This window comes from Agelaius tricolor, unplaced genomic scaffold, assembly GCF_023055355.1.
Source record: "Agelaius tricolor isolate 1412-34295 unplaced genomic scaffold, bAgeTri1.0.p SCAF_30, whole genome shotgun sequence".
Classification (NCBI taxonomy): domain Eukaryota; kingdom Metazoa; phylum Chordata; class Aves; order Passeriformes; family Icteridae; genus Agelaius; species Agelaius tricolor.
In genome coordinates, this window is record NW_027269290.1 from 7503889 (window position 1) to 7515639 (window position 11751).

Here is an 11751-nt window from a genome sequence, read left to right on the forward strand (position 1 = left end):
CCAGCTGTCCCCAGGTGTCCCCAGGTGTTCCCAGCTGTTCCTAGGTGTCCCCAGGTGTTCCCAGCTGTTCCTAGGTGTGCCCAGGTGTTCCCAGCTGTCCCCAGCTGTCCCCAGCTGTTCCCAGCTGTTCCCAGCTGTTCCCAGCTGTTCACGGTGCCAGAGCGGGGTTCATTTTTCCCCTCGCTGTTTCAGCCCGTGCCAGTCTCTGTGCACGCAGCAGCACCTGGAAAACTCCGGGTGCGGGGATGTGGCAGCCACGGGTGAGCCCCTCTAAGGGCGGGATTCTTTTATCTCAGATCAACAGCCTCTAATAGTGCTTCTCACCGCAGGACACCAAACAGATGGACAGGCGAGCTGGGAAAAAAATACAAACACTTTTGGATCAGCAGACTTCATAACTGTGCTGAATGTGAAGGGGTTTGAAGTTTTGACTGTTTCTCACAAATAAATATTATTCTCATCTTATTTGCAAAATGTGTTGTTTAGATGATAAATGCTGAGTCCCCTGTGATATTTTAGCCTGAGTTGCTCTGCAATGCTAAAGAACTTGATAGGAGGAGAAATACTACTTTGTGTTTTCAAATTTGGGATTAAAAACATAATTACTTGGGGTTTTTTCCCATAAATTTCACAAAGACTGGCTAAAATTTTTGCCTCTCCAGGTCTTTATTTTTTGGAGGAAAACATTTTTAATAGAAATTAATTGGATGTGCTTTGTTTGCTTGTTTGTTTACAGAAACCAGTTTCAGTGTTTTTGAAAGCTGACCTTTGTGTCAAAATCCAATTTAAATGGGAAATTTGCGATCTGCCCTTTCACATGTGTTTGGGAAACACTCCAGAGTTAATGTTTATTGATCCTTCCACTGTCTGGGTTATTATGGGTCAAAATTTCCTTTCTCCTCGCTCATTTCAGGGCTCCCATTTCCCATCTGTTCAGCGTGGAAACAGCATCTCTCTTCGAGGCTCTGTAGGATGTGGGGCTGTGAAGATATTAATTTACTGAAGAAATGAGAAGGGCCAGCCCAGCACTGAATTTACCTTGTGCTGTCCCATTTGACTGTGGCAGCACAGCAGAGATGCCAGGGATCCCCATGGCTGCTGGAAGGATCAAACTGAACTCACACAACGTTTTACCTTCAGCACATGTCAAGGATTCTAGAGGCCACCTGCACGTGTACAAGGCAAGGGGCAGATGCTGCAAGCTCCTGTGCCTCCTGCAAGACACCAGACTCTGTGATGAACAGGAAGAGTTTCTAGGCTCTGTTTGGCTCTGCTAAGGATGTCTTTTTGATCCCTTTTCCAGCCTCCAGGGCTGCTCCTGTCCCAGGAGACTGATAGAGGAGTTCATGAGCACAGAATAAAAAAAAAGACCAGAATATTCATGAGCTCCAAACTCCTGGGAACTTGCAAGAGGAGAGAAAAATCTGAACTATTTTCTCAGTAGGATTTCCTTAGTAAGCAGCATTTTTCTCTTGCGTGTAGACAACTGGTTCAAAGCAGCCCCGACACCTCATGCCAGGCCCTGCACTCCTCCTGCTCTGTCGTGGTGTAAACCATGAGCAGATGGTGCAGTGCACTGGAAAATCAGATCTCCGAGAAAACACAGAGCCAAGAATAAAACTCCCTGAAGCAGAAAACTACATGGTTTATTTCAGGATAAAAAGAAAAACTGAGATCCTTGGGCAAAAATTAGAATACTCCTTCAGAGTGGAGTATTCCACTTCTATGAACTGCCTCGTTCCTTCTTGACTGAGGAAACATCCATCCCTTCACAGCTGAAGGCTCATCTCATTTGTTGTCTTTCAGTTCATTGATCTGGTTTCTCCAGGCTCCCACGTGACTGTTCTTTGCTGAACTAACAAGCGTGGTTATCACTGAATTTTCTTTCCTTTCGACTTTCTTGCACACTGACGACAAACCTTTCAGAATTTCCTCCCACTTCAGCTGCAGCATGACCTGAATTGCATCCATCCTTGTTTAAACCCACTGAGGCAGAAACACCCAGCCACGATAGGTAAGGATGTAATGCCAGAACTTTGTCTGGTTTTATATTTGTGCATAAAGAGATGAAATAGCCCTGAAAAACATTCCTGTTTCTTCCATTAAGTCTAATTCAGTGCATACAGTCTCTGCACTTGCGGCCTTTGTATATAAAGTTCTGACATGCCCCAGCCTCACTGTGCCACATCCTCAAAATACAAACTTTTAACGCTGCTCCAGCCAAATTCCAGCTGCTGGCATTGCTCTGCCTGCCCTGGAGTGCCAGGAGGGAGGACCAGGGAGCTCCTTGTGCAGCACTGCCTTGTGCTGAACATCTCTTGGATTTCCTCTCAGCTCACTGCCTTTTCATGACCTAGATCCTGCTCATACGAGCTCAAAAAACAATTTAGCAAATCTTGGTATCTAAGATTAAACCGGGATGATGTTTATTTATTTGGAGGAAAGCAACAGCAGTGAAACATGGCATTTTTCTCTGCAGAGCTGAAATTGCTGCTCTGACCCAATCCCTAAGGTCTCCTTGCTTCTACCTGCAGCTGCACCCGTGCATGTGCCTGTGCTGGGTGCCCTGTGGACTTGGGATTCCATCTGAAACCTGGGGAAGAATGGGCCTGACAAGGAACCCCGTCCATTCCACAGGAGGGCACTGAAATGAGCCTCAGATGGATGTGAGAATCTCCATCCTGCTCCTTCTGGTCAGTATTTCTGACAACTGCAGGCGCCAGGCTCGCTGGGAAGAGCCCACATTGTGGGGCTCATTCCTGTCATTACTGAAGGGACAGAGAGGATTCTGCTGCTCCCAAGGCTCGCTGCTCCTGCTGCCTTGCCTTGCAGCTTTCTTTTCCAGAGGGCAAGGGAATGTGCAGGGTGCTCGAGTCAGTTTTTGGTGGTGAATATGCAGTCACTGCCTCTGCTGGATCAATGGCCCTTTCACTGTCCTGGGCTCTACTGTACAGAGAACAAACACAGTTTCCATGGCAGTGTAAACACAAATACAGCCCCACTCCAAAGAGTGACTCACACGTGCTGCAGAGAACAGAGAAACTTCCCTGTCTTAATCTGAAAACATCTGGGAGAGGAGGATGAGATTATCTCACTTTCAAAATATTCTACAAATATTATGTAAACCAGGTTTGCTCTGAATAATTCCATGTCTTGGCAGATCTGGAAGACAAATCCTTTGAAGGCAAAGGAATAAGGCAAGGCTGGTGCCTGTTTGCAGTAGCAGTGTCCAAATCAATAATGAATATATTCTTAAAATAGATACAACACAACACTTCTGGAAGCCAGTACCAACTAACCATGAGCATTTTACCTCAGTATTTCAAAGGGTCACAACAAGAATTTAAGTGTTGGAAATGAAGAGTGGATTTATAAGAAAAGGAGGAGATGGATAAATTTGTGGAAAGTATTTAGTACAAGTCCTGGTATTGCAGGTGTTAGGCTGAAATAGTGTGAAATAGTCTGAAATAGTCTGAAATAGTCTGAAATAGTGACCATCCGACCTGGAGCATCAGCAGCATCACTCTGAGGAGTCTTAGAACATCACTTACCTAAAGCTGATACACTGACATACAGATTCAGGGGAAAATGCATCCAGCATGGAATTAAACCAAATATGTGATGTGCACTTTCTAGCAGGGACAAAAATCTGGTGAGCACCATCTTGGAGGAATAAAACATGCTCTCAGTGTATATGGGAGGAAGAATTTTTCCTAGCAGGGCTTTTCTACCTCCCGGATTTTGATGACCCCAAGCTAGTTTATATCCCTTCAAAAGAACCTGTTATTTTAGCAATACTCCAGCTCTGAAGGATGTCTCATCTGCTTCTTTTACCAACCTAAATCCTTTCCCAGGACCTATTCTGCCTGCAGAGTACTCAGACTCAATGTCAAGCTTTCCAAAGGCTGCTCTGAGCAGGAATTCTTCCTTTGGCTCTTGCTGCAAGCAGAAGCAAAGCCATGTCATGGCAAAGCTGCAGATTCCTCTTGGCAGGGCTGACATGTGAAGGTCAGCAATGGGAATCCAGCGCTCCAGAGTCACTGAGGGAAAGCAAGGCTGAAGGGAGGAGATTCCTGTTTGTGCTGTGACTCACAGCAAAGCCAGGAGCTGCAGCAGGTAAGATTTACTGTGGGACTGAGGGTTAAAGTAAAACCCTGCACGGGATCAACTGACAGAGCTGCAGGAGCTGAAGTGTGACACAGCCCCTCAGTCAGGGCCACAACCAGCAGGAGAGGACACCAAACCTGCCAAGGGCATCTCACACACACACAGGGACATGGTTTGGAGTCTGTCTGCACTGAAGGGCTGAAGGAAAATGGAGTCACAAACAGCAGCATCTTTGTGAATGACTGTGCAGTGTCTGAGCGTCTCATTAAGGCACACAGAGAATAATGTCTGTCCACAGATCACCTTGGCTGTATTGCAGCCTGCATGAAACCTCGGGAGAAAAGGAGTAAGTGAGAGAAACAGAGAGGGCAGCAGTTCCTGCAATGGCTCTTGGGGGCTGTTTTGTCACCTCCTCGCTGCCCTTCCCCCCTGGGAACAGTCCCTCCTTACTGCTCTTTCTTGTCTGTTCAAATCACATCAATTTAAAAGGGTTATGAAAGGCTCTATTTAATCAAATGTTTGTTATGTCCAGGTGTCTCTGTCTGTCTCCTTTCCCAGATTTATCCAGAGACAATTATCTCATGTTGGAGACTCTTTCCCCTTGAGGACCAATGAGAATATCCACTTAAAAATTAAGGATTGATTGGAACAGTGGCCTGCCTGTAGATCCCGTTACCTGTGCTCCTGCTGTGCTCTCCAAACTGGAACTGCTCTTTGTCCTGCAGGGTTAAGTGTTTGCTGCTCAGATATTCACGGGAAAATATCATCACAATAAAGCACAAGGGAATAGAATCTGACAGACTTTTCTCCCCCATCAGGAATATAGACATGAGGAATTTCAAAGGCGTGACCAAGCCTGTGATACACCAAAGCCATTAAAATTCATTTTGGCTGCCCAGCACTGTAAGAATAATGGCACAGTGTATGTGCTTGTACAGTAGAAGCCACTGTGGAGACTTTTCAAATCCCCTTGCAATGAATGCAAGCTGCATGTCCAGAGCCTCTACCATAAAAGCCTGATATTCATAAACCCACCCACGATTTAAAATAAGTGGCCTACAGAGGGTAGTAAGTAACGCACACACATTTAACACATTTGCCCTTTGCTGAGTGAATACTGTGCTGTTAATTTTTGTAGGAATTTCTTGTAGGCTCCTAAATCGCGTGTTCTGTGAGCTGCGTGCTCTGCTCGGGGATGGGCACGGCCGCAGGGCTGCCGGCGCTCAGGGCGCGTTCGGACAGCGCTGTCGGGCACAGGGTGGGGTTTGGGGTGTCTGTGCAGGGCCGGGAGCTGCACTCAGCGGCGATCTGGGGCTGTTCCGCCGTTGTACCGAGCTCGCCAGGCCCGGCCCGTCCGAACCGGGACCGCTCCGTGCCCGCTCCGTGCCCGCCCTGAGGCGGAGCCGCCGCCATGTGCCCTGCACGGCGCCCCCTGGCGGCGCTCGCCCGGCGCGGGATCACGGCAGCTCTCGCGAGACTCCCCCGCCCGCCCCGCCAAGATGGCGGCGCCCATGGAGGCCGAGGGCCGGTTCCGCACCCGGGACGTGCTGCTGCCCGGCGGCCCCTCCGACTTCGGCTCTCTGCTGCTGTCGCCGCCCGTGCTGGCGGGGCTGGAGGCGGCCGGCTTCCATCGGCCGTCCCCGGTGCAGCTGAAGGCCATCCCGTTAGGGCGCTGCGGGCTGGGTGAGCGGGCGGGCCGGGGGCTGCTCCCGGGGCTGTCCCGGGGCTGCCCTGACCGCCGCGGCCGCTCTTTGCAGATCTCATCGTGCAGGCCAAGTCTGGCACCGGCAAGACCTGCGTGTTCGCCACCATCGCCCTGGACGCCGTGCTGCTGGAGAGCCCCGCCACGCAGGTGAGCCGGGCCGGGGAGGAGCCGCTCATTTGGGGATACGGCACCGAGGGCCCTAAGACGCCGCCGTTTGTTTGTTTAAATCACCGCGGTTGGTTTAAATCAGCGCCGTTTGTTTAAATCACCGCGCCCTCAGCGCCATCCTGCGGCTTCCAGCCTCTCGTTTAACCCTTGCCTCGCACAGATCCTGATCCTGGCTCCCACGAGGGAGATCGCTGTGCAGATCCACGCCGTGATCACGACCATCGGCATAAAAATGGAAGGCTTGGAATGCCACGTGTTCATCGGGGGCACTCCTCTGAGCCAGGACAGAAGCAGGCTGAAGAAGTGCCACATCGCTGTGGGCTCCCCAGGTAGGGAGCAGCTTTGCTGTGCTTTGGGTCCCTGTGACCCTGCACAGTTCAATAACCGGGCCTGGGGACGCTGGCTTGGCTGAGCTTGTTGTCATTAATAGGGCTCAGCCTCAGAGGTTAAAGAATACATTAAAAGTTGATTGTTGGGGTGTTTGGGGTGACGTTTTCGGAGCTGTTTGTGCTGTCCGCCCTGCAGGGCTGTGCTTGTTGTCATTAATAGGGCACAGCCTCAAAGGCAGCTCAAGAGTAATTTAAAAGTTCATTGTTAAAGTGTTTGGGGTGACGTTTTCGGAGCTGTTTGTGCTGACCGCCCTGCAGGGCTGTGCTTGTTGTCATTAATAGGGCACAGCCTCAAAGGCAGCTCAAGAATAATTTAAAAGTTCATTGTTAAAGTGTTTGGGGTGATGTTTTGGGAGCTGTTTTCTCTGTCCCCCCCTGCAGGGCGGATCAAGCAGCTGATCGAGCTGGATTACCTGAACACGGCCAGCGTGCGGCTCCTGGTGCTGGACGAGGCGGACAAGCTGCTGGAGGAGGGCAGCTTCCAGGAGCAGGTCAAGTAAGGCAGAGCCCTCCCCTGGTGCCTGGGTGGCTCTGTCAGCTGCCTCTGTGTGAGTCGGTGCCCTGGTTGTGTCTCCCAGCTGGATCTACTCCTCCCTGCCTGTCAATAAGCAGATGCTGGCAGTGTCAGCCACCTACCCCGAGTCCTTGGCTGCTGCTCTCACCAGGTACATGAGGGAGCCCACGTTTGTCAGGCTGAACCCCACGGACCCAGCCCTCCTTGGTAAGCACATGAGGGCACTTAGAGTGGCATAGGTCAGCAATGGATGAGGAGGGGGACACTAAAGCCAAAACATGTGCCTTTAGAATGCATGATTTGTCATAATTTCTATGGATTTATGAATGATAATAATTCATAATTTCCTTGAATATTTCTTGGCATTTCCCTAAGTTACTCAGTTTATGAATATTGATTCCCAGTGTTGATGCAGTGAATCTTGAAGTGGAATAAGAAAGTCTTTAAAGGTCTTTCCAACCCAAACCAGTCTGTGATTCTGTATTTTTAAAATACCAGTGACAAATGAAACTCTCTGCTTTTTCTCTCCATTCAAAAAATTTTAAGAAAAACTTCTCCTGGAGGCTCTCCTGTGTGTCTGTTTGCAGTTTCCCTTCAGCTGCAGAATCACAAGGTTACAGAACTCTGTGCATGTTTTTATGGCAAGCCCTAATCTGTTGTTTTGGTTTCCTGCTCAGGGCTGAAGCAGTACTACAAAATTGTGAATTCCCATCCCCTCCCACATAAAACCTTTGAGGAAAAAACCCAGCACCTGCAGGAGTTGTTCAGCAAGATTCCTTTCAACCAAGCCTTAGTCTTCTCAAATTTGCACAGCAGGTAATAGATTTGCAATAACACCTGGACAAAGCTTGTTTGAGAGCAGTGCTTGTGATGTCCAGCCATGGATGATAAATTTATGGGACCTGTGAGGTCTCAGAGCAGTCTGCAAACCTCAGCTCTGAAATACAGCCTGAGGAATGCACTGTGAAATACTGAAAATACCAGAATGCAGTCCCTGGCTGTAGAGAATAACCTAAGGACTGGCAGGTGTTGTTAGGCCTGGTTTTATTCCAGTTTTCAGTGTGTGTGTGTTCCCTCAGGGCTCAACATCTGGCTGAAATACTGACATCCAGAGGCTTCCCTGCTGAGTGCATTTCAGGTAAATCCATTCACAATTTTCTGATTCCACTGAGATTGTGCATAAATGTGACCTAAAATAGGAAAACATGTCTTAAATCTTGCCTTGCAGGATCTCTGTTAAATGGCTGAGAATAGCATTTGAATCCTCACAGGTCTTTTGAGACTCAATCTACAAGGAAAAGAATTATTTTTGTAATGAGTGACCTGAGTTTTCCAGTTTTGTTTGTTCCTTCTTTACTCATTTGGAGCTGATGTTTGAGGAAGTTTCTGACTTATTTCTGATGATACAAAGCAGTGTTTTCTAGAATGTGAGGACCATAAAGATGAAGAATGTAACCTGCTTCTGATTTTTATCTTCTTAGGCAACATGAATCAAAATCAGCGACTTGATGCCATGGCTAAATTAAAGCAATTCCACTGCAGAGTTCTGATTTCCACAGACTTGGTGAGCTTTTACTGCTTTCAGACAAGCTTCTTACAGATTCTATTTCAGATTTATTAACTGCTCTGCAAATTTTACGGCATGCAGGAGTATTGCACGTCAAGTTACTTTAGAGGAATTGATTTGGCTTGGAATTGGAGAGAACATAAGTGTGCTGATCAAGCACTGTGCACTGTCACTTACTGTCACAGTGGAGCTTGGACATCACCCCCATTCCTCATCTGCCTGCCCATGGCAGGGCTGGAATGAGGGGATACTTTTAGGGCCCCTCCAACCCAACCCATTCTGTGGTCTGGCTCAAAAACAGTTGTCAGTTTATCTGTTGCTCTGCCAGAAGCAGCTAAAAGCTGCTCCGTGGGCAGTGTGCTGTGAGTGCCAGACATGGTGTGCCTGCCTTCTCTGGGTTTAGTACTCAGCTCTCACTGCCCTTCTCTCCTCCTCCCTTGCTGCAGACATCTCGTGGAATTGATGCTGAGAAGGTGAACCTGGTCATCAACCTGGACGTGCCCCTGGACTGGGAGACCTACATGCACCGCATCGGCCGCGCCGGGCGCTTCGGTGCGCTGGGCTGGGCTCTGCTGGGCTGGGCTGGGCTGGGCTCTGCTGGGCTGGGCTGGGCTCTGCTGGGCTGGGCTGGGCTGGGCTGGGCTCTGCTGGGCTGGGCTGGGCTGGGCTGGGCTGGGCTGGGCTCTGCTGGGCTGGGCTCTGCTGAGCTGGGCTCTGCTGGGCTGGGCTGGGCTGGGCTGGGCTGGGCTGAGACCTACATGCACCGCATCGGCCGCGCCGGGCGCTTCGGTGCGCTGGGCTCTGCTGGGCTGGGCTGGGCTGGGCTGGGCTGGGCTGGGCTGGGCTGGGCTCTGCTGGGCTGGGCTGGGCTCTGCTGGGCTGGGCTCTGCTGGGCTGGGCTGGGCTCTGCTGGGCTGGGCTGGGCTGGGCTGAGACCTACATGCACCGCATCGGCCGCGCCGGGCGCTTCGGTGCGCTGGGCTGGGCTCTGCTGGGCTGGGCTCTGCTGGGCTGGGCTCTGCTGGGCTGGGCTCTGCTGAGCTGGGCTCTGCTGGGCCTGGCCCTGCTGGCCTGAGCCCTGCTGGGCCTGCAGTTAACTCTGCTGTGTCCCACAGGCACCTTGGGGCTGGCTGTCACCTACTGCTGCCGTGGGGAGGAGGAGAACACCATGATGAAAATTGCTCAGAAGTGCAACCTGCAGCTGCTTCCTCTGCCAGGTGGGCTCTGTGCTGGGCTTGGTGGTTTTCTGTTGGTCAGAGCTTCAGACGAGCCCAGGGGGCTGATGTGTGCCTCCTCTGCTGGGGCTGCTTTGCTTTTAGGCCACCTTCTGCACGCTCAGCTCCTGACAAGTAATGCAGTGTTGTTTGTCTTGAGCAGCCTTTGGTGCCCCCCGTGAAGGAAATGTTGTGGCTCTTTAAACTCTTCTGAGAATTAAAGGGGCTGGTTTGTGGCCCTCACTTGATGTCTGATGTGCAGTTTTGAGAAGCTTCTCTTGGGTACTGGTGTGAGCTCCAGAGGGAAGGATGCCCTTGATTGAGTGGTGCTTGTTTCTCTTCTGTGCAGAGCCAATCCCCCCTGGAATGATGGAGCAGTTTGAGGATGGGCAGGTAGAGGTTAAACCTGCAGTACCCACGGCTCCTGGGGTGAACTGTGACACTGTGTGTCCCAAACCAGAGCAACCCGAGCTGCAGCCTGTCCAGAATGGCTTTCCAGACATTCCTCAGCCTCCCTCTAATCTTCCAAGGGATAATTCTTCTGTAGAAAGGCCAAAAAAGACTCCGAAGCAAAAACAGACAAAAAAGTGCACAAATCCTGCAAAAGTAGAGAAAAATAGAGCCCCACAAACTTCCAGCTGTCACACAGAACAGAGGAACCAAGTCAAAGCCATCTCCAGGAGGGATGGACAGCACAGCACTCAGGCTCCAGATGAGGAGGCCTTAAAAAAAAATCTTCCCAAAATTCCATGCTTGTCTTCTTTCAAAACCCAACTCACCAGTCCCTGGAGCTTCTCAGATTTCGTTGAAGATTATGATTATTTCATTAAAGAAGGGTCAGAGAGAGAGGTGGAGATTTTAAGAAGTTACTCAGGCCCAGGAGAGCAGCGTGGGCTGCCCAGAAATGGGGATGTGGAGTGGGAAGAGATGGAATATCACCCAGAGGCAGCAGCAGACGAGGCTGAGTCTGCTGACAGCGATGGCTCAGAGAGCTCCAGGGGTTCCTTTAACAGCAGGGCCAACAACTCCTGCTCTGAGGCCTTTTCAGACACACAGGAGCCAAGCCCTGTGCCCCCAGCACGCCAGGGCCCCCCAGGTTTCTGTCCCACACCAGAGAAGCCTCAGGAGCCTTCCCACAGCCCAAGGCAAAAGGAAGTGAAAAAGAAGGTCCCAAAACAGAGTGCTAAAGCCAAGAGAAGCCACAAGCATCAGTCGTGCAGTCCTGCCATGAGCAGGGCTGAGGAGGAGCAGAGCTGCAGCTCCTGGGAGGACGCTGCTCACCAGGGCTGGAGCTCTGAGCACTACTGGAGGTGCTACTACGAGGCCTGGCACAGCTACTACTCTGCAGTGTCCCAGTACAGCAGGGGCTACTGGCACCTGGGCTGCATCAGGGCCTACCACACCAACTCAGTCTATCTCCAGGAGCTGCTGAGAGACGGGCACTGATGTCCTGCTGCTGCTGCTTGGGGCCAGGGCTGTGACTGCAGGGCTGCTCTAAGGACACTCACAAGGGACAGGTGTTGTTTGAGATGGAGAAAATGGTGTCTTTTTGTAAGCAGCTGTGTCTGGTAAATGTTTTACACAGGTCCAGTGACGGTGTTACAATTTGGTAATAAAAGGAAAAGAAAGACAGCTGGGTGCCCAGTTGGAATCTTTACAATCCAAAGTAAAAACAGGATGATAAAAGGCAGCCATTCCCACATAAGAAATGTCAGAAAGGAGAAAATGCAGAGCAATCCCAGATGTATTTCATGGAATCCCAGAGTGGTTTGGGTGGGAAGGGCCCTTACACCTACCTGGGTCCCCCCCTGCCATGGCAGGGACCCCTCCCAGTGTCCCAGGGGCTCCCAGCCCCAGTGTCCAACCTTGGGCACTGCCAGGGATGCAGGGGCAGCCCCAGCTGCTCTGGGCACCTGTGCCAGGGCCTGCCCTCCCTCCTGCCTTCCCTGTGGCTGTGGGGTGAAGCTGAATTCCTGTGAGGCTCCATGGTCTGTTCCAAGTTGGTGATCATCCCCTTTTCCCTGATTCTCCTGGTAAACATCAGGCACTGATTACATCCCAGTCAAGTGGCAGAGTGAAAGGAGCAT

At 50.8% G+C, this 11751-nt stretch overlaps 1 protein-coding gene across 1 annotated transcript; it reads left to right on the forward strand.

Moving 5' to 3' along the window:
* Positions 1–5570: 5570 nt before the first annotated feature.
* Positions 5571–11296, forward strand: DDX20 (DEAD-box helicase 20). The gene is made up of 11 exons (XM_071450351.1): positions 5571–5790; positions 5865–5959; positions 6141–6309; positions 6751–6865; positions 6948–7090; positions 7561–7699; positions 7963–8021; positions 8365–8447; positions 8897–9002; positions 9566–9667; positions 10014–11296. Exons 1-11 carry the CDS (start codon positions 5607–5609, stop codon positions 11108–11110), a joined length of 2292 nt encoding a protein of 763 aa, XP_071306452.1. The 5' UTR covers positions 5571–5606; the 3' UTR covers positions 11111–11296.
* Positions 11297–11751: the final 455 nt, after the last annotated feature.

Coding starts and splice junctions, on each gene's coding strand:
- DDX20 (XM_071450351.1), top strand. CDS start 5,607: ATGGCGGCGCCCATGGAGGCCGAGGGCCGGTTCCGCACCCGGGACGTG. Junction 8,022..8,364: donor CCCTGCTGAGTGCATTTCAG/GTAAATCCATTC, acceptor TTATCTTCTTAG/GCAACATGAATCAAAATCAG. Junction 9,668..10,013: donor GCAGCTGCTTCCTCTGCCAG/GTGGGCTCTGTG, acceptor TCTTCTGTGCAG/AGCCAATCCCCCCTGGAATG.